Source organism: Furipterus horrens, unplaced genomic scaffold (assembly GCF_987537825.1).
Source record: "Furipterus horrens unplaced genomic scaffold, mFurHor1.1.pri manual_scaffold_2, whole genome shotgun sequence".
NCBI lineage: Eukaryota > Metazoa > Chordata > Mammalia > Chiroptera > Furipteridae > Furipterus > Furipterus horrens.
In genome coordinates this window covers 1,869,254-1,889,714 of record NW_028327172.1, presented here as the reverse complement: position 1 = coordinate 1,889,714, position 20,461 = coordinate 1,869,254, and the positions used below count along the sequence as shown (strand labels likewise).

Genomic DNA, 20,461 nt, shown 5'->3' with positions numbered 1-20,461 from the left:
TGTGTCCTGTGACCTCAGTTTGCAAGAACTTGCGAGTCTTGCTGGCATCAGCAGCTGCACGCAGCTCCTGGTGGCTGGGTCACGGCATCCAGGGAACACAGCGGGCTGAAGACCTAAGCCTCCTTCCCATAGTGATAACGTCGGATGGTGCAGACCCTTGGACCCTTACCTGCACACAATTTTGGGGGCCGGTTTACAAGTCTCTAAGAACAAAGAAGCTTGAAAATTAGTGTCTCCTCTCTCCCGTAGCAACTATATCAGATGTGGAACAGACCCTTAGATCTTTGTGATTTAGCGCTTTGCTCTGTAGCTCTATAGGTTAATGTATATCCCTTTTAGTGGAAAGAATGTCTGTTACCCATGTCTTTTTAGTTTCTGTTTAATTTTAGTTTAAAAAAATCCTTTCTGCAACCCAATAAAAGGAATGGTCGGGCTGTGGACAATCACTGATTACCAGAGAGTGTTATAGCCCTCCGTTCGTTGCTGGCCACGCATCCTGCTTTCTGGACTTAATCTCAGTGTCTCTTTCCACAAATATTCATGCAACACCGATGGATCCAGAGCAGGTAGGAGGCCGTTGTGCGTGAGTCTGAGGCAGAACAGGAACGGCGACGCCGTCCCTCCCACCAGGCTGTCCCAACCTCTCCCCCGCCATTCTGGTCATCAGAGCAGCCCCGCTGCAGGGGTCCTGCACCCCGAGGTCAGGTGAGGACCCTGCTCTTAGGGAGGCCCCTGGGCCGGGTCCGCCCACCGCTAGTCAGCAGCGGAGCCGGGCCTGAGCCAGGGGTGCACTCGACCTCCTCCCGCCTCGGGCCACACGGCCGGTCACCCAGCGAGTCCTCCCAGTGCCGACCTCTGTGTCACGGTTAGGGGACAGGGGAGAGGTGTTGGCGTCCTGGGGCCGCTGCCCACAACCACTACAGGCCGAAATGAGGACGCCGCCGAGCTGCGCCCCTGCCCCTCCCGGAGGTTCCGGAAGATCCTGTTGCGGCCTCTGTGGTCAAGGACCCCTGGTCAGTGGGGGGATTTGCAGACGTTCTAGGACCGTGGGGGCCTCGAAATGGACTCTCCTGAGGAACCGGCAATTTCTACCTCCGCCCCGACCCCCACTGGTTCCACAGCCGGAAGCAATGAGGCTTTATTGTCCCGGCGCTGGGACCATGAGCTGCAAGGTGTGGTCGGGGCTGGGAGTGCTCCCCAGGTGTCCCTCCTGACTTTTACCCGCCACACATGGAGGTGGGACCGCTCAGGGTGCTTTGAATGCCTGTGACTATTTATGCTTCGCCCCCTCTGCCATGTCTGTCTCTCTCTAATTATTAAAATAATTTTAAAAGTTCCTTTTTATTTTATTTTTTAAGTTTCTTTGTATTTATTTAAGAGAGAAGAGAAAAGAGGGAGGTAGGGAGGGAGAGAAGCATAATGTGAGAGAGTAACAGTGACTGGCTGCCTCTCTCACACCTGCAACTGGGAACCTGGCCCACAGCCCAGGCCTGTGCCCTGACTGGGACTCGAACCAGCGACCCTTTGGTCCACAGGCCAGCACTCAATCCACTGAGCCACACCAGCCAGGGATTGTTTGTTTGTTTAAGATTTTATTTTTTATTTTCAGAGAGAGGGTAAGGGAGGGAGAAGGAGAGGGACAGAAATATCAATGTGTGGTTGTCTCTCATGTGCCCCAACCAACGACCTGGCCCAGAACCCAGGCACTAGTCCTGACTGGGAATTGAACCCATGACGCTCTGGTTTGCAGGCCGGCAACCAATCCACTGTGCGACACCAGCCAGGGGTAGACTGTTACTACAGTTTTAACAAAAGGTTTCATTTATTTCTTGAAAGAGGGGAAGGGAGGGAGAAACATCATTAGTTGACCCAGGCAGGTGCCCTGACAGGGAATCAAACCAGTGAACTTGGTTTGCAGGACGGCACCAAAGTGCCAGAGGAACATTGATCCATCAGCTCCTCTCGTGCGTCCCCAACTGGGGACCTGGCCCGTAACCCGGCTCCTCACTGGACCTCACAGCCCACAGTCCCAGCACCGGGGAAAATCAAGCCTCATTGCTTCTGACTGTGCAGACCAGTGGGGGTTGGGGCGGAGGCAGAAACTGCCGGTCTCAGCAGAGTCCGCTAGTTTAAAGGGCCCCACAGTCCTAGAATGTCCGCAGACCCACCCACTCTGGGAACGATGGCCAGGGCTGCAGCTAGTGGGGCACCAGTCCCATACGGAAGTGGGAGAGGTGCCTGGAAAAGGGGCGAGTACTGAGCAAGTGTCATTGTTCCCTCTCTGACCCCTCCCCCACACACAGTGTCACAACGTGGTGAAACGGGTCACTCTGTACTGACGAGTCCCTAAGGCTCTGCCCCTTACAACGTAACAGGAGCGACAGCTCTACCTAAGACACAGAGGCAAACAAACACGGGAGCCTGTCAAGATGAGGAGACAGAGAAGTATGGCCCAAAAGGGGGAACGGATCAAGGTTCCAGTGGGAGAACTAAGCGACGAGGAGATAGCCAACCTAACAGATGAGGAGATAGACAACCTAACAGACGCAGAACTGAAAACGCTGGTGATAAAGATGCTCACAGGCTTGACAGATATGCTTGCGTACGGCAAAGGCAAAAGGGAAGAAGTGAAGGCTATGCTAAATGAAATGAAGGAAAATCCACACAAAACCAATGGTGAAGGGAAGGAAACCGGGGTTCAAATCAATGATTTGGAACATAAGGAAGAAAAATAAACCAGTCAACCAGTGCAGAATGAGGAAGCAAGAATTGAAAAGAATGAGGAAAACTTCCCAAATTTTGTGAAGGAGATGGACATACAGGTCCGGAAAGCATGGAGGGTCCCAGGCGAGCTGGACCCAGAGGGGACCACACCAGGACGCATCATGACTGAGATGCCAAAGGTGAGAGATAAAGACAGAGTCCTGGGGGCAGCAGGAGAGAGGTGGAGAGTTGCCTACAGGGGGTGCCTATAGGACTCTCAGCTGATTTCTCAGAGGACACTTTGCAGGCAGGCAGGGACTGGCAAGCAGTGTTCAATGTGATGAAAAGCAAGGCCCTGCAACCAAGATTGCTCTATCCAGCAAGGCTATCATTTAGAATGGAAGGGCAGATGAAGTGCTTCCCAGACAAGGTAAAGCTAAAGGAGTTCATCATCAGCAAGCCATAATTATATGAAATGTCAAAGGGACTTACTTAAGAAAAAGAAGATCAAAACTATGAACACTAAAATGACAACAAACTCACAACTATCAGCAACTGAATCTAAAAAATAAAAACAAAATCCAGTTAATCAAACCAGAAAAGCAACAATCATAGGTGTGGGGATCATTTGGAGGGTTATCAGCTGGGAGGGGGAGGGGGAGAAATGGGGAAATGGTGCAGGGACTAAGAAGCATAATCGGTTAGTACAAAATAGACAGGGGGAAGGTAAGAATAATATAGGAAAGGGTGAAGCCACAGAACTTATATGCATGACCCATGGACATGAACTAAGGGGGGTGGGATTGCTGGAGGGAAGGGGGCTGAGTACTGGGCGGAGGAGAGCAAAGGGGAAAACAATTGGAACTATGTAACAACAGAATCAGTAAAATATACATTAAAAAAAACCCCACAAACCAGCCTCTGAATCTGTAAGTCTGTGGAGACATCCAGCCACAGGGCCTTTGCTGGAATGACATTTAACAGTGGCAATTGGACAGGTCCTCCTGGCCTATAGATTGAACATTTCTGATGATGTCCGAAACCTAGTTTTAACCTCTGAATGAAAATAAACTTTTAAAGACAATTAGCTGCACTAGTTTACAGTCTACCACTGAGCCTTGTTTTTCCTCAAATTATGATTTTTCTCCTTAAGATTACCCTCCTTGTCATTAAGGGACTGCATTAAGTCCAGTTTTAATTTCGCCCGTTTATTGGCATAAACACAACAAGAGCAGCAACTGATAACATATGAGCTTTAAGTCTGCTTTGCTGGAACTCACAGGAGGAACCTTCAGGATGTATGGGAAGCCGGGGTGCTGGGTGGTGGCAAATGCAGCTCAGCCCCAGAGTGGAAAACCCCTGGGGGCATGGCGGCACGCAGGGCCTACTCCACACACCGTTTTCCCGCGGGGACCAGGCCTGCGTTTCTATAACAGCTTAAAAGCTTGCTTTCTGCTAAAGGACCCCCTCATCCTGGGCTGCGAACAACAGGTGTCCAGCGTGTAGCCTTCAAGCAGTTTCTCGGGGTCTCTTCTGGGCTGATTTTCAAGGACAGGATGTGGCTAGAAGGGTTGTCCTTATCATCCATGCCTGTGTGACATTCTTTTCTCTGTCATGTAAAAGTAACCATCATAGAAGGCAGTGATTGGCACACCGACTCACAACTTTCTGGGGTGTAATCCAACTAAAGGGTTAATCAAAGCCTGTTCAGGGAGGGACAAAGTGTGCTTTCTCCTGCAGAAAGTGGCCAGTTTTGTCCCCTCTTCTCCACAGGGTCCCTGCCGTCCTGTGCATTTATTCATTTCATCCGCAAGGCTGTGGGCCCTGCTGGTCAGAGGTCCTCGAAGGGTGACCTTCAGTCTGCCCTCTGGGCACAGAAGCTGAGCCCCACACCTGCCCTCGGGCCGTGTCTGTAAAACCCACGCTTTTTACAAGCCCTCCAGGTTTTCCATGGCGCCTTAAGGGTCCTCCCGGCCGTCTCTCAGGGGAGCAACCTTCGTCCCTTCCCTGGAAAGACTGCCATGAATGCACAACCAACCAGGGTGTCAGGCTTTTTCCTCCTTGGCTTTTATTAGCCTTGAAAGTCAGCTCCCGTTCCCCAGGGCTTTCCGGTAACACCCAGAGGCCGGGCACACGCCTCCTTCTGCATGACATCCCGGCCAAAGCCTCAGGTAATAAAAACCCACCATTGGCAACTGATCTCACGCAAAGGAACCTTATGTCACCTCTGACTTCTGTAGAATGCCAAGTACTGGAGGGATCCGGGAGGGAGAAAAATATGAAGGTGTGAAGGAAAACCCTTGTCCTTCAAAACTGTATTTCCATGCCTTATACCTTCCATTACTAAAGCCATAGAATTTCTTTTCAAAAGTTTTATAACCTTCTAAGAAACTTTTTTCATCTTCATGCCTTATACCAGGGATGCTATAGAAGAAATAGCTCAACAGTTAGACGCCACCAGTCGAGTGACCTGGGAGAATAGGATGGCACTGGGTATGATGCTGGCAGCAAAGGGAGGTGTATGTGTAATGCTCAGAGGACAGTTGTACTTTTACCCCCAATAATACAGCTCCTCATGGGACCATTATGAGGCCCTACAGGGACTGAAAACCCTAGCAAAAGAAATAGCGGAAAACTCAGGCACCGACAATCCCATAACAGGATGGATAGAAAACCGGTTCGGCAACTGGAAAGGAATCATCACGTCAGCTCCTGTCTCCCCTCCTCATAGCGGTAGCCGGCGTCCTCGCTGCTTTAGGCCGCTGTGTCATTCCCTGCATCGGGGTTTAGTTCAGAGGTGAACTGAGACTGCCTAGCTAAACAGGTGCCAGTAACTTACCAACAGAATAACCTCCTCCTCCTGGAGGCCGAAGAAAATCCTTGCTATGAGGCGGAGAGTCAAGAAATCCTCATGAGGTTTGAAGGAACACATTAGAGGTTTGAGTCGTCAATTTTCCAAAAGAGACGGGAAATTGTGAGGGATAAAGAAGCCAGTGACTCTCAAACCAGCGGGAGATAATTAACAGATGAGTCGTGGGAAAGGGGCGAGGAAATGACGTAACCTCCTCACACACGTCTCTGGGATCAATAGCAGGAGGATTGTCGTTAGGAAACAGAGAGAAACGGAGGAGAAGGAGAGGGGAGGGGAGCCAATGGCGTTGGTATAAAACCAATTTCCTTTGCTTTGCGCAAACACATGCTCCTGGCGGTGCGGCCGACTGCAGACCCGGGACGCGAGTAAGCGCCTCGCAGTGTCTGCCCACGTCCTGGGTCCCGTGATTTACTGTGAGCGCTTCTCACAGGAGAGAACGTGGGGCTCCTCAGGTCCCGGAGTCCAGGGCGCCCGCTCTCCTCCACCTGCTGGAAGCAAAAATGTAAAACTCAGGCGGGGGGCGGGGTGCTCCCGCCAGGGGAGCCACCCTCCAGCTCAGAAGCCGGCCCACTGCAGCGAGCGGGCGGGGGGCGAGGGGGTGCAAACTTGTCCCAGAGCCAGGGCAGGGAGGGCGCGTGGCGGCAGAGGCCGCAGCTCCGGGCTTGGGAGAGAAACGAGTCTTGCTGATTAAAATGTTTACAACGCTTTTGGGGTAGGGATTGCCTGCTTTAAATGACATTATTTTAATATTGGTTTGAAACGTTTGACCTCACACGACTGGAAAGGATATGGCTTATCAAGGAAAGCTATTTAGAGCTCTAGAAATAGATTTTATTTCCATTTTTAGAGAGAGAAGGAGGAACAAATGGAGAGACGCATCAGTTGGCTGCCTCAATCAGAACTGCCCCCCGCCCCTCCCAGAACTGCCCCCTGGGGTGCGTGTCCTGGCTCAGGAGAGGGGAGCCTGGGACCTGGCAGTAGCTCACTGAAGAAGAATGAGGCCTCCTGAGGACTGAACATCCTGAATCGGGCTCATTCGGGAACCCAGGTGACCGCCTGTCGCCATAACAGACGCTGAGGGGCGTGGTTGGGGACAGAGGAGGCGGGACAGCCGTCCCATATAAAAAGTTTGCGCGGGAACCGGATCCAGACTGAGTCGTCCTGCGTCCTGCGTCCTGCGTCCTGCGCAAGTCAGCGCGTGGCCCAGCAGAGCGGCTGCCCCACCCGCGGGGTCCCGAGGGGCCATGACTCCATGGTCCTGCTGAGGTTGCCTTCCCTCCTGTTGCTGCCGCTGCTGCTGGCCGGCGTGCAGGTCGGTGCGCGGCGGAGCGAGGAGGGGGCGGGGGAAACCGGGCCGTGAAGATTCCCACAGCGGCGGTGGCTGAGCCCCGTCTCAAAAACTCTGGAACCAGTGTGCGTTCTGGGTGGGCGGTGGGTGCGGTGTGTGGGCGCAGCCCCGAGGGGCACAGCGCCCCGCACAGGAGGCACCGGGGTCGCCGCCCAAAGTCCCTCTCAACTCCCCTCCGCCACCTGCGGGGACCGCGCTGGGGCGCGCGGCCTCGGACCGGGGTATTGAGGGCCTCCCAGATTCGCGGGCTGGGACCTGGCTGAACAAAGCCGGGGCACTTGGAAAGGAGGCGTGGTCAGCAGGTGCCGGACTGTGTGGGAGTCGGTGCCCCCCTATCCGAGACCCGGAGCCTGAAGTCCTGGCCAATCCGAGACAGAGGCGCTGCGGCCGGGGGCGGGCTCGGCAGCAAAGTCCCGCCCAGTCTCGGGCGCAGCGGGCGCGACGCGGCTCAGTGAGCCCGTGGGCGGCCCGTGGGCCCCGGGGCGGCCGGGGAACCGGGCCAGGCCGCGCGTGCTCCCCGCTCGGACCGGGGGCTCCGCTCTGGCCCCGCCTGCGCGCCGTGAGCGTAAGTATTTAATGATAATTACGCGTTTCTACTTCGGGGAGGGGGCATTTTAGCAGCTTTCCGGGGGTCTGACTGATACACGGCACACAGCGCCTTTGAGCGCACAGCGCGGCCCCGGCGGGAGGCTCCGGCAGCAGGGGCCCCGGGGAGGGCGGTACCCGGGGTCCCCGCGCGCGTTACAGGCGGGAGAGTCAACCAAGGCTTCCCCGGGGGGGCCCCGTCGCCCCTCCTCTCTCTCTAAAGCGGTGTGTTGTGGGGTGAGGATTCAGACAAACAAACACGCCCCTCAGACTGAGCGGCCCGAGGCTTGGAGCGCAGTCTGGTACCCCAGGGGTGTGGGCTGGGTTCCCTGGTCGGACCACACACCTCGCTGCGCTTCCATCTCTGGTTGCGGAGCGAGCATGAGGCCGCTGATCGATGTTTCTTTCTGTCTCTCAAATCAATAACTTGAAAAAGAATAAGTAGCCCTGTCCCCTGTGGCTCAGTGGACTGAGCACCGGCCTGCAAACCAAAGGGTCGCCGGTTCAATTCCCAGTAAGGGCACAGGCCTGGGTTTCGGGCCAGGTCCCCAGTTGGGGGCGCGCATGAGAGGAAACCACACATTGATGTTTCCTTCCCTCTCTTTGTCACTCCCTTCCCCTCACTCTAAAAAATGAAGAAATAAAATCTTAAAAAAAAAGATTTAGGCTAGAAAATCGCCAGTATCCTCCCTTGGTGTGCAGGGGTCTGTCTGCATAAAAAGGCAAAAGCCTGGTGGTGAGTGGTGCCACCCTTGCCAATGCCATGGTGTCCCCATTACCTCCAGCCACACACCCACCCTCCGTTCCCCCGGCTCACAACACACAGGCGGAGCGTCACATTCAGAAAAGGGGTGCCTCCCCCAGAGCCCGGCCGGCCCGGGGAGAGGTGCTGGGCGCGCTGCTCAGAGCCGGGGCCGGACCTGTCCCCTCCCCTTGGCCCCCCGTGGGTCCCTGCGGCGCCCTTCACACTCGCAGTGCGGGCTCCTCCTCACACCCCGCACGGTGACGTCCCAACGTATTGGGCCGATGTCTTGTCAGGACGTGGGTTTGTCCAACACCAGCGTCGCTGTTGGAATGTTCCTTCCGAGTCCTGGGAAGGGAACGGTGAAGACCTGAGGAAGTTCCCAGGGCCGTGTGCGCAGCAGAACAGGAACGTCTGTCTGTCCTGACGGAGCCCCTCCTGACTCCGAGGGTCCCGTCCCTGCTGCTCGGCGGCTTCCTGTCGCCTCCCCTCAGCGCGCAGTGGGGCGGGTGGCCCTGACGTCGGCAGGTCCGGCCGGCGTCCCTGTGTCCCCGTGCGCTTGAGCAGAATCGTCGGACTAAAGCCTCAGGGGGAGCCATGGGCAGATGCTCTAGAACCCTCAGGGCGGGAACACAGCAGCTCTATCAGCTCGTCCTCCGAGGGGAACGCTGACCGAGCCCATCGTCTGTGTCACGGGAAACCAGCACGTGGGCTGCCCTCCGGCTCGGCTCGGCGCTCACGGGACCCAAACCACGTAACCGTCAGGCACCATGGTTGGACCCCCAGCCTGGAGAATCGTGACCATTGTGACACGTTTTTGGGACGAGCTGGGTTCAGAATCACAATGCGCAGCAGGAGTGCGGACGTGTCACCGAGCAATGCTGTGCCGACCCTTCTCATCTCGGACCAGCGGGGCCTGACCCTCTAGGCTCATGAGGCCACCTGGGAGCAAGGTGGGGTCGCTCGTGACTCTGGGGTCACGCCACGGTGGGCTTCCAGGGCCCGGCGCTCAGGGTGCCCTATCTCTGTGCCTGTCGTCACCTCTGCTGCCTTTGGGAGCCGCTGTACTGTCACCAGACGGGGACGGTGACCACCTGATTCTGAGCACGTGGGTCTTGTCCTGTTTCATGTGGTTTCACTGCCACGTGTCTAAACCTGAGTGTGCTGTGCTCGGTGCATGTTTCGTAGATTTAACAGTGGTTAATTGTCCTTTTTTAAAAAAAAAAAATTATTTATTTACTTTTAGTGAGAGGGGAAGGGAGAGAGAAAGACAGGGAGAGAAACATTGATGTGTGAGAGGAACATCAGTTGGTTGCCTCTCACGTGCCCCCAACCGGGGACCTGGCCCGCAACCCAGGCCTGTGCCCTGACTGGGAATCGAACCGGCGACCTTTCAGTTCACAGGCCCGCGCTCAATCCACTGAGCCACACCAGCCAGGGCTAATGGTCCTATTTTGATGCCAGCAAAGTTTTGGCAGTAAAATGGTACCTGACCAATGCGAAGTGACTTTACAGCTGGTATGTGGAGAGGCTCCGTATGTGAAGAGGAAAATAGACAATAAAGGTGGATTTGAAACAAAATCAATAAATGAAATCAGAAGGCCTGAGCCCGGAGCGATGGTCAGGGCCACTTGTACATTTGGGGGCCTCTGTCCTGCTTTTATGCTTGGCCGCCCCACCTATGTCCTTGCAGGTGTCGATGTTACTGTGACTAAGTTCCCCTTGCCTGTGAAGCCTGCACGTTGGAACCCGTTCCAGCCCAGGACGTGGAATGGGAAGAAGGATCCCTTCCTGACCCACGTTTGGAGCCAATGAGCTCCTGCCCCCACACACCCGGGCTGGCGGGCACAGGCGCTGTGTTCTCAGGGGTCCGGGGCGTGTGTGGTGAGGGGCCCCAGCTCCCCAGGGAGAGAGCCTGGGATGGAGACCCGGCCAGGGAGGGTAATGGCACCTGCCTCCTAGGGTCACATTGGGATCCGCTGAGCTGTGACATGAGTGGGGCTGAGAAGACGAAGTGGTACAGGGGGTATCCACGCACGTTTCTCGTTCTGTTGCAGCTGACGGTGACCGCCCCGACCACCCCGATGTCCCAGCAGAGCCCGGAGTTGCCCAGCCAGATGAGCAGGTGCGGGCCTGACGAGTACTGGGTCGCCGGCCGCTGCTGTCAGCTCTGCCCTGCGGGTGAGTCCAGGGCGGTCTGGCTGGTGGCCCCTGAAACCCACGTGCACCGGCCGTGGGAAGGGCCGCCCCTGTCAGAGCAGCGGGGAGGTGGGCAGCGGCCCCAAGGAACTCCTTCTAGAGGAAGCACCCGTCTGCCCTCTGGAGGGTGACAAGGAGCCCTGCTGGTGGCGTGAGGCGCTTCGGGTTCCTGAACGGAGCACGTGCCCCGTGTGGGTGGGAAACGGGGCGGTGCTGCTGCCGGAGGCGGAGCCCGGACACCCACGGCAACTGGCGGTGCGCCCCGCCCCGACTGGGCAGCAGAGCGCCGTCCGTGGTCCCGCTGCTTCTCCTGACCTGGACGAGGAGCGCGCCTCGCTGGGCCTCAGCGTCTGCCGGGTTTGGGGGGCCGGGGTCCCCGTGGTGCCCGCAGCACAGCTGTCAGAGGCGCGCAGGCAGGGCAGGGAGCAGAGCTCGCACAGGAGGGGGAGGCGCCAGGCGGTCTGTGCTCACCGTTCCCAGGAAGCTGTAAGATGCAGGGGTTACTTTGATCCGAGGCCCCAAGACACACGACTTTCTATGCTCTCCTTGGCGAGGCCAGCGCCCGGGGACGGGGTGGGCAGGCCGCGCAGCAGGGCCACCCAGGTGCCTGCAGGGGACCTGACCCGGTGCCCACCCCTCGTGCAGGTGAGCATGTCCGTGACCACTGCAGCCGCCCCCACACCCGGGGAACGTGTGACCAGTGTGACAGCGGGACGTTCACGGCGTTCCCCAACGGGCTGCGATCCTGCCTGCAGTGCGCCACCTGCTTCGAGGGTGAGTCTCCGCACGGGCCCCTGGCCTGACCCTGACACGGGCAGCCCCGCGGCCCCGCAGTGGCCCGTCCTTCACGTCCCGCGTCAATACTTAGTTCCAGGGATGCTCACAGTGCAGCCGTGACAAGTCAGAGAAAGCCAGGTGCTTCGGGCACCGATGGACGTCGCGGTCACGCAGCGCAGAGCTCTCGGTCCCGCACAGACGTGGCTGGAGAAGGTCTATCAGCAGACACACGCTCCCCACGCTGTGTGCCAGCAAGAAAAAGGGACAACACCCATAGCTCCCCTCGGGTTCAACATTCTCAGCAACCTTTTTTATTTTCGATCACCGTGCTCAAACTGGGAGTTAGTAAATCTGACCTAGAAAACTCGGAAATCGCACGCACACACACAGTTAATGAGGTGAACAACACCGCTCAGGGACTCAGGAATTATTTATCCTCAAACTTTCAAAACACGTAGAAAAGTTGAAAGAATAGAAGAGAGAGCGCCGGGGATGACACAGTTGGTGGTGTGTGATCACAGGTGCATGTGTGTGTGTGAGGGCTGTGCGCAGGTGTGTGCAGGTGTGTGCACATGTGTGAGGGCTGTGAGCATGTGTGTGCGTGTGTGTGGACCACTTCAAAGTCAGCTGCAGATGTCTTTGGGCTTCACCCAAAAATGCCAGCACCCACACTTCCCGTGTACAAAACGGGGCGCTTCACCCCCCAAGGAGAAGCAGGAGGGATTCCCCAACATCCAGTCCAGACTCGGAGTCACTACTTTGCGTTAAGAACCCCCCCAGATGTCCACCTGCTGAGCGCGGAGTGGAGAACTCTGCCCCGCCCGCCCGGCAGCCGGCAGTCCCCACTCCCCAGGGTTTGGCGGGGGCTGGATTCTCCTGTCACACAAAACCAGCAGATGGGGACCGTACCCCGAGGTCCATAGTGTGAAATCTGAAGCCTCAGTGTTCCTATCGGCACGAATTCCATAAACACACTTAACAAGCGGGCTACCCCATAAGAAAAGCAGGCTTCATTATTTGTGAGCCACAAAGGCAGACCCGCAGTCTTGATGAAGTAGACAGTCTGGCAAGTAAGTTATTTTAAAAAGAAACCCCTGCGGTGGCATTTGAGACTGTGCTTCAGAATGTATCCACGTGACCCCTTTTCTGAACCCGCACCCCCGCTCGGGGAGTTCGCCCTGGGGGCACAGGGGTGTGAGGAGGTGGCGGAAGTGTCCCCAGCTGGGCTGATGACAGCCCTCAGGACCAGCCGCAGTGGCCGCTGAGGTCCGTCCTGGGGACACACGGTGTCCAGCCCCAGTGGCCACGTAGGGGCACGTGTGTGCACAGGACAGGGCACGCCCCCTGGGACAGACCCCGTCTTTCCCGACCTGCAGGCCAAGAAGAGGTGGCGGCGTGCACTCCGACCAGCAACCGGGAATGCCACTGTCCAAGAGGCCATTTCTACAGCCCTCCCGGCCACAACGAGTTCTGCACGCCATGTAGCACGTAGGTGGCGCTCCGCGCAGGGGCTGGCGGTGGGGGTCCGAGGTGGCGCGGACCCGGGCTGCGGTGGGCTTGTTCCTGAGGAGCTCAGCCCCATGTGAGGTCAGCCCAGCATCGGCCCGGGACCCTTCACACTCCAGCCAGATGGCTCCCCTTTCTCTCGGCTCCTCGGGGTTCACAGCGCCGCGTTGATTTTCAGGTCACCCCCGTATCTGCAGATTCTACGTCCTATAGTCTATTGTTCCCCTTCCTGCATGTCTGACCGCCTTGCCGAGTTTCCATGCACAGCGGGCCGTTCTCAAGCCTCACTTTTCCCAGCTCACCATCGGCCTTGCATGTCACCACCACGAGCTGGTGTCCCTCCCTGGGTCCCCAGCTGGTGCAGCATCTCAGAGTCTGCTCCCAGCAGCCAAGGCGGGACCCCCTACCAGGTGTCCTGGCTCCCCTCAGCCCCCCGTCGGGATCACGCATTTGCTTTGTGGGAGTGTGTCCTCATGTCACATCCTGCGGAAGGAGACCTTCGCATCGTTGGCTTTTACTGACCGTCTGTGCGGGATTCTGGAGGCATCTCCCCCGAGGCCCCTGGCACCAGGTTGCTGATGGGTTGCCCGGTGCCTCCCCCCAGGGGCCGACGGTGTCTGGGGCCCAGGCCTTGCGTGTCCCGCCTCTGAGGCTGCGTTCAGTGAAAAGGAAGGACAGGGACAGGCTGGACGGGCACTCAGGTCCTGAAATACTGTCTAACCTGAGATTTCTCCCTGTTGTGTATTTCTTCTCACTGTGCTCCTAACTTTGGGGTCTCAGAACAGGCCCCACGCTGTCCAGAGAGCAGGCGGGGAGACCGCTGGTGGGGGAGCACAGGGCTGGTGGCTGCGGGGCCTGGACAGGGGTCGCCCGTCAGCGTGGTGCCGGGAGCTGTGAGCACTGGGTCCTGAGCCGTGGCGCGCTCTTCCTGGGTCTAAGCCAACCTGCCTGCAGCTTCAGGATGCGTTAGACTGATGAGGAGCCCGGTCTCGCAACAACTAGGAAGGAAGGCCTACGCTTCTTTTTTTTTTGAAATATGCTTTATTGTTTATGCTGTTACAGTTGTCCCAATTACTTTTTCCTCTGCTCCCCTCTATCCTATGACCCCCTCCCTCCAGCTGTCCCCCCCCTTAGTCCATGCCCATTGGTTGTGCATATAGTTCTTCTCAACGTCTTCCTGTCTACCCCTCTCCCTCCTACTTTGCTTCCTAATTCCTGTACCATCTCCCTCCCTCCCTCCCCCCCCTGCTGACCTCCCCCATAATGTTCCCCATACCTATAATTCTTTTCCCACTTTCATTGCCTACTTAGTCTGCCTTTGTTTCGGTTCCCAGCTTCTGTTGTTGGTTGTTGTGATGCAGTTTTCATTTTAATGTTCATAGTTTTGATCCTCTTTCTCCTAAACAAGTCCCTTTAACATTTCATATAACAGTGGTTTGGATCTGATGAACTCCTTCAGTTTTACTTTGTCCTGGAAGCACTTTCTCTGCCCTTCTATCCTGAATGACAGCTTTGCTGGAGAGAGTAATCATGGTTATAGGTTTTTGCTTTTCATTACCTTGAATATTTCTGGCTAGTCCCTTCTTGCCTGCAGGGTCTCCTTTGAGAAATCAGCTGAGAGTCTTATTGGGATCCCTTTGTATGTAATTCTCTTCTCTCTTGCTGCTTTTAAGATTCTCTCTTTATCCTTAATTTCTGACATTTTGATTATAACGTGTCTTGGTGTGGTTCTCCCTAGGTCCAGTTTTTTTGGAACTCTCTGTGCTTCCTGGACCTGTAAGTCTATTTCCTTCTCCAAGTTAGGGAAGTTCTGCTTCATTATTTTTTCATATAATTTTTCAATTTCTAGTTCTTCTTCACCTTCTGGCAACCCTGTGATTTGCATGTTGGCCCACTCACAGCTGTCCCATAGGTTTCTGAGCCTCTCCTCATTTTCCTCACTTTTTGTCTCCTCTTTCTGCCCTGGTTGACTGTTTGTTCCTTTCCTGTGTTCTGGTTTGTTGATTTGATCCCTGGTTTTCTTTCCCCCACCACCAGTTTTGTATGTGTTTTTGTTCATTTCAGCAGGACTAGCCTTCATTCCTTCCCCGTCTTGTTTAAGATTTGCTGTCAGGTCTGTAAGCATTTTTATAACCAAAGCTCTGAACTGAGGCTCAGAAAGATTTCCTATCTGCTGCTTCATTAGATTAGATATTTGCTGTCTGGTCAGTTGTGTCACCGGGATCTCTATCATGATCTGTGCCATCCTGACCGTTTTGTGTTTACCTTTGCTTCCTGGGCGGGGCTGTCACATCTCCTATGCTATAGGGGGTGGAGCCCCGTACAACTTGTCACAACCGGGCGACCCTCCTCACAACGCGGTGGCGCTTTCCGCGGGGGCGGGCGTCCAAGATGGATTCCTGCCGTTCACTCTCCGCTGAGAAACCGGGAGCCTCCTCCTCCCTCCCCACGCCCCCGGGCCTCACAGTCGGAGGCAGTGGGGGTCGGCCTTCCCCAGCGTTGGAATCGCGAGCGGACGGGTGTGGTCTGCCACCGGGGTGCTCCCCTGGGAGTTTCGCTGCCCGTTGCTGCAGCAGCCGCGGACAGCACACCTGTCCTCTCCGCCCCGGCTTCGCCCCTCCTACCCGTCCCCACGAGCACCGCTGGATTAGAACTTCACACGTTGGACTTCCCTGTAGTTTGATTTTCTGGAACATCTGGTTGTCTCTGGTTTTTCCGTAGTCGTGTTCCTTCTTAGTTGCGGAGGGAGATGGAGCGTGTCAGTCCAGGCCTCCAGCGTGGCCAGAAGTCTCAGGCCTACGCTTCTAAGCTTTTGTTCAAAGCAGGATGAGTTCCTTCGGTTTTCGGTTCACAGGCCCCCACACAAGGCCTGACTATTCATCGATGAGGAAAATGCACCCACTGTCCTGCTAGGAAGGACGTGGGCTGGTGCTGGGGGTGAGAGCAGGGGGTCTCCGTGTGACTCAGGGACCCTCGTGGGGGTCTCCGCTCATGGCACGCAGTGCACCCCAAATGTGGGTTGGGGAAGCGCCCACTGCGACTCCTTCTGTTGGCGACAGGGCCACCTGGGTGTCTGGGACCCGCGACGACGTGGCAGGAGGAACAGTGACGGTGTCCCCCTCCCCCCACAGGTGTCCCACAGGGAACGTGATCCTGAAGAAATGCACCCCCACGGCAGACACCGTGTGCGGCCAACCCGGTCCAGGTGAGAGAGGGGTCGCTGCTGCTCACGTGCCTGTTTATGGAGGTGAAAACCACAGAACCCGAAACTAACATTTACAGTGACCAGTTTAGTTCTGAAACGTTTCCATCAGCCATGAAACAGTGCTCCCCGTGCCCTCTGCCCTCTGCCCTCTGCCCCCTGCCTTCTGCCCTGTGCTCTCTGCCCTCTGCCTTCTGCCCTCTGCCCTCTGCCCTGGTTTGCCTTCTGTGACTGAGTCCCTATTCTGGACGTGTCACAGACACGGAATCGAGTGGCATGTATGTGGCCCTGTGTGTCTGGCTTCCCTTGTCAGCAGCATGTCCCCCAGGCCCGTGCTCAGGGCAGGACACCCAGGGCCGCCCAGCTCTCTGTGGCTGAGTGACACTCAGACGTACACACAGAATGCACTGCATTTTGTCACTTGTTTATCTGCTCATGCATTCAGGGGACACTTTTAAACAAATAGACCCTTGAACCCAGAATGTTCTAGGACAAGGACAGTTTTTCAATGATTGGTGTCGGGGAACCTGGACATCCCCAGGCTGAGAAGGCGGACCCTGACCTCACACCAGGCACAAAAGTTACTCACAGCGAACCGAAGGCCAACTGTGAGGCCTCGACACGCTACAGCCCCCAGGGAGGAAAGAGGGGGCGCTCCGTGGCCCGGACTGTTCTAAGGGGACCTGTGAGATGAGGTAGCGCGGGGTTGTCTTCCTCCGTCTGACCCACCTCACTGAGCATCGCGTCCCCACTCACGGCGGGAGTTCTCCTCCTCATGGTGACCGTATCCCCTGTGTGTGCGTGTGTGTGCATGCATGTGTGTGCATGAGCATGTGCGTGTGTGTATGTGTGTGTGTGTGTGTGCGCGCGCGCGTGCAAGTCCACACACACCGCCTCTCTGCCTGTCATCTGTCCCCGCCCTCGGGGTGTTTCCGCATCCCGGCCCCCGTAAGTGACGCTGCCGTGAACACGGGGTGCAGACATCCCCGACCCAGGTTTCCGTTTCCTTGGGAACCCCAGGGGCTGGGTCTGCCTGCGCTTCACACCCGGCTGCTGGGAGCCGGGGCCGCTTTGTCCTTAGGAGGCTCACCCCGCTTTTCCCAGCGTCAGAGAGCAGACGCCGGTTCTGTCTGATCGGGGGCTGTCTCCTTTCCCCGCTAGGAACCTCCACGATCGCCAAGGTCATCCTCATCGCCGTCGCCATCGCCATGGCCTTCGCCATTACCTTCCCCACCCCCATCGCCATGGCCATCGCCATGGCCATCGCGATCACCTTCCCCAAGCCCATCGCTATCACCTTCATCACCGTCATCTTACTCGCCTTTGCCTTCATCGTCGTCATCGCCTCTCCATGTCCCTGCGGTAAGTTCGTGCGGAGCAGCGGGGCTGCTGTGCTGCAGGGCACGGGGTGTTCTGGGTACAGAGAGACACAGGCCTGCTGGAAGGTTCCGGAAGTTGTGGGACGAGAGAACGCGGGAGGCGAGCACCCCGGGCCCGTTCCTGCAGCTTCCCTGACGCGATCCCATTCGAAGCCGCCCGCCCCAGAGAGGCCCCTGCGGGCAGCCTCCCCTTAACCACAGTGTCTTGTCCCCACAGGAGCCCGTGGCAGAAGAGAAAGCGTGGTGAGTGCCGTCCCGGACACCGGCAGCTCTTGTCCTCGCTGAGCAGGGATCAGGTCCTCGCCCGGCCTCCCGTCCAGGGTCCGGCCTGCCCCTCGTGAGGCCGTGGCCCGTCGGCTCCAGGGCGCCCTCGCTGCCCGAGCATCAGCCAAACGCAAGCCGAGTGCCCTGAGCTGGAGGAGCCTCAGACTCTCGAGGGTTCCGTTCACAATGGGGAAACTGAGGCACCTACAGCCTTCACGGGGCCTTGACTGAGGCCGGTGGAGCAGGCAGTGAGGGCAGAGCTGAGACCAGAGGGTGCGGGCCCCCTGTCCTCCGGGGTGCACCTGTGCTGACGGCCCACTCACGACACCCCCTTGCTTTCTCAGATGCCTGAACACTCAGGGTCCTCCGAGTCATTGCGTGAAAAGGGGCAGGCAGACTCCTCAGTCGGCACGAAAGGAGACTGCAGCCTGCGTGAAGACAGCGTGGACGTGGAGTCCGAGGCCCCGATGCTCCCCGGCTCCGAGAGGGCCCGGCGGCTGTGGGCGGCCCACGGGCCGGGCCGGCACTGCTCACCGTGACCTGTCACGCTCCCTGGGAAGAGCCGATGGACGTGGAGCAGGTAGGAGGCCGTTGTGCTGAGTCTGAGGCAGAACAGGAACGGCGACGCCGTCCCTCCCAGCCGGGCTGTCCCAACCTCTCCCCCATCATTCTGGTCATCAGAGCAGCCCCGCTGCAGGGGTCCTGCACCCCGAGGTCAGGTGAGGACCCTGCTCTTAGGGAGACCCCCCAGGCCGGGTCCGCCCACCGCTGGTCAGCAGCAGAGCCGGGCCTGAGCCCGGGGTGCACTCGACCTCCTCCCGCCTCGGGCCACACGGCCGGTCACCCAGCGAGTCCTCCCAGTGCCGACCTCTGTGTCACGGTTAGGGGACAGGGGAGAGGTGTTGGCGTCCTGGGGCCGCTGCCCACAACCACTACAGGTGTGTGTTCTCTCTCAGTCGGAAGCCGAGAGGCCGAGAGGCCGAGATGAGGACGCCGCCGAGCTGCGCCCCTGCCCCTCCCGGAGGTTCCGGAAGATCCCGTTGCGGCCTCTGTGGCCAAGAGCCCCTGGTCAGTGGGGGGATTTGCAGACGTTCTAGGACCGTGGGGGCCTTGAAATGGACTCTCCTGAGGAACCGGCAATTTCTACCTCCGCCCCGACCCCCACTGGTTCCACAGCAGGAAGCAATGAGGCTTTATTGCCCCGGCGCTGGGACCATGAGCTGCGCGGTCTGGTCGGGGCTGGGAGTGCTCCCCAGGTGTCCCTCCTGACTTTTACCCGCCACACATGGAGGTGGGACCGCTCAGGGTGCTTTGAATGCCTGTGACTATTTATGCTTCGCCCCCTCTGCCATGTCTGTCTCTCTCCCAGTAAATTAAAAGAAATTTTTAAGAGTTCCTTTTTATTTTATTTTATTTTTTAAGTTTACTTTATTAGGAGAGAAGGGAAAAGAGGGAGATAGAGAGGGAGAGAAGCATAATGTGAGAGAGACATCAATGTGTGGTAGCCTCTCACGTGCCCCTAACTGGGGACCTGGCCCGGAACCCAGGTATGTGTCCTGTCTGGGAATTGAACCAGTGACACTCTGGTTTGCAGGCTGGCAACCAATCCACTGAGCCACACCAGCCAGGGGTAGACTGTTACTACAGTCTTCAAAGAAGGTTTTATTTATTTCTAGAAAGAGGGGAAGGGAGGGAAGAAGAGATGGAGAAACATCCATAGTCGACATAGGCAGGTGCCCTGACTGGGAATCAAACCAGTGAAGTTGGTTTGCAGGACGACACCAATGTGCCAGAGGAACATTGATCCATCAGCTGCCTCTCATGCGCCCCCAGCAGGGGACCTGGCCTGTAGCCCAGGCACGTGCCCTGACTGGGAATCGGACTGGTGACCACTCAGCTCACAGGCCAGCACCAGCGCAGAGAGCCACTGCAGCCAGGGCTGTTACTGCATTCCTGATGGGAATAAATGAACACTATCTGGGGGGACGGGGGAGTCCATAGAGGACCAGGTGGGCTCTGATCCAGGTGGCTGGTGTTCTTAGGGCGACGGGAGATTTGGGCACAGGCAGGGAGAGGAAGGAGACACAGGCCACGCTTCTGCGCTCCAGGGCACGCCAAAGCTTGCGGGCACCCCAGAGGCTGGAGAGAAGCCTGCACCCCCTTCCTCCGGGATGCGAGGACCCACCTGCCCATGCCTGGGCCTCCGACTTCCAGCCTTCAGGCCTGGGAGGCAGTGAATGTCTGATGTGTAAGCGTCCCCCACTGCGGTGCTTTGCTCCCAGCCCTAGCCTGCCGCTCCGTCTTTATTTTACCCTCATCCGAGGACATTTTCCCATCGCTTTCAGAGAGGAAGGAAGAGAGAGACAGAGACAGAAAGAGGGAGAGAGAGAGAAACAGGGAGAGGGAGAAACAGAGACAGAGACAGAGAGAAACGGAGAGGGAGAGAGAGAGAGAGAAACAGGGAGAGGGAGAGAGCGAGGAGCCTGCGCGCGCGCCCTGAGCGAGAACCTCTCCCGTCCCTTCCGCCTCGGGGACGCCCCAACCCCTTGAGCCCCAGCGCCGGGGCTGAGGCAGCGTCTTAGATAATTAACTGCTCATCGCCGCAATGGAACTACTGCAAGGGGATGAGGCTCCCCACACCCGTTTTCCAGCCCGGATGTCAGGACGATCAACTCCCTGCGCCCCCGGACTTGGGGGACGAGGGGGCCGGAAGCTTTGGGGCGGCGCCTCCTCCCGGTACACCCGCCCCGCGCAGCCGGTCAGCTGACGCTCCGGTCGCCATTCATTCCGACAAATGGCGAGGGGCTGGCAGGTCGTGCTACTGTTGTGGGTGAGTGGACCGCAAGTTTGTGGGCGCGGGGCGGCCTTGGAGGCGGCGACCCTC

General features: G+C 57.4%; 1 protein-coding gene across 1 annotated transcript; it reads left to right on the top strand.

Annotated features, from left to right (window-relative positions):
• The first annotated feature begins 6,747 nt into the window (after positions 1 to 6,747).
• Positions 6,748 to 18,969, top strand: LOC150017362 (uncharacterized). The gene is made up of 10 exons (XM_090291715.1): positions 6,748 to 6,887; positions 10,308 to 10,431; positions 11,095 to 11,223; positions 12,603 to 12,714; positions 13,088 to 13,142; positions 15,646 to 15,991; positions 17,096 to 17,296; positions 17,531 to 17,556; positions 17,922 to 18,157; positions 18,534 to 18,969. Exons 1-9 carry the CDS (start codon positions 6,828 to 6,830, stop codon positions 18,114 to 18,116), a joined length of 1,248 nt encoding a protein of 415 aa, XP_090147841.1. The 5' UTR covers positions 6,748 to 6,827; the 3' UTR covers positions 18,117 to 18,157; positions 18,534 to 18,969.
• The last annotated feature ends 1,492 nt before the right edge of the window (positions 18,970 to 20,461 follow it).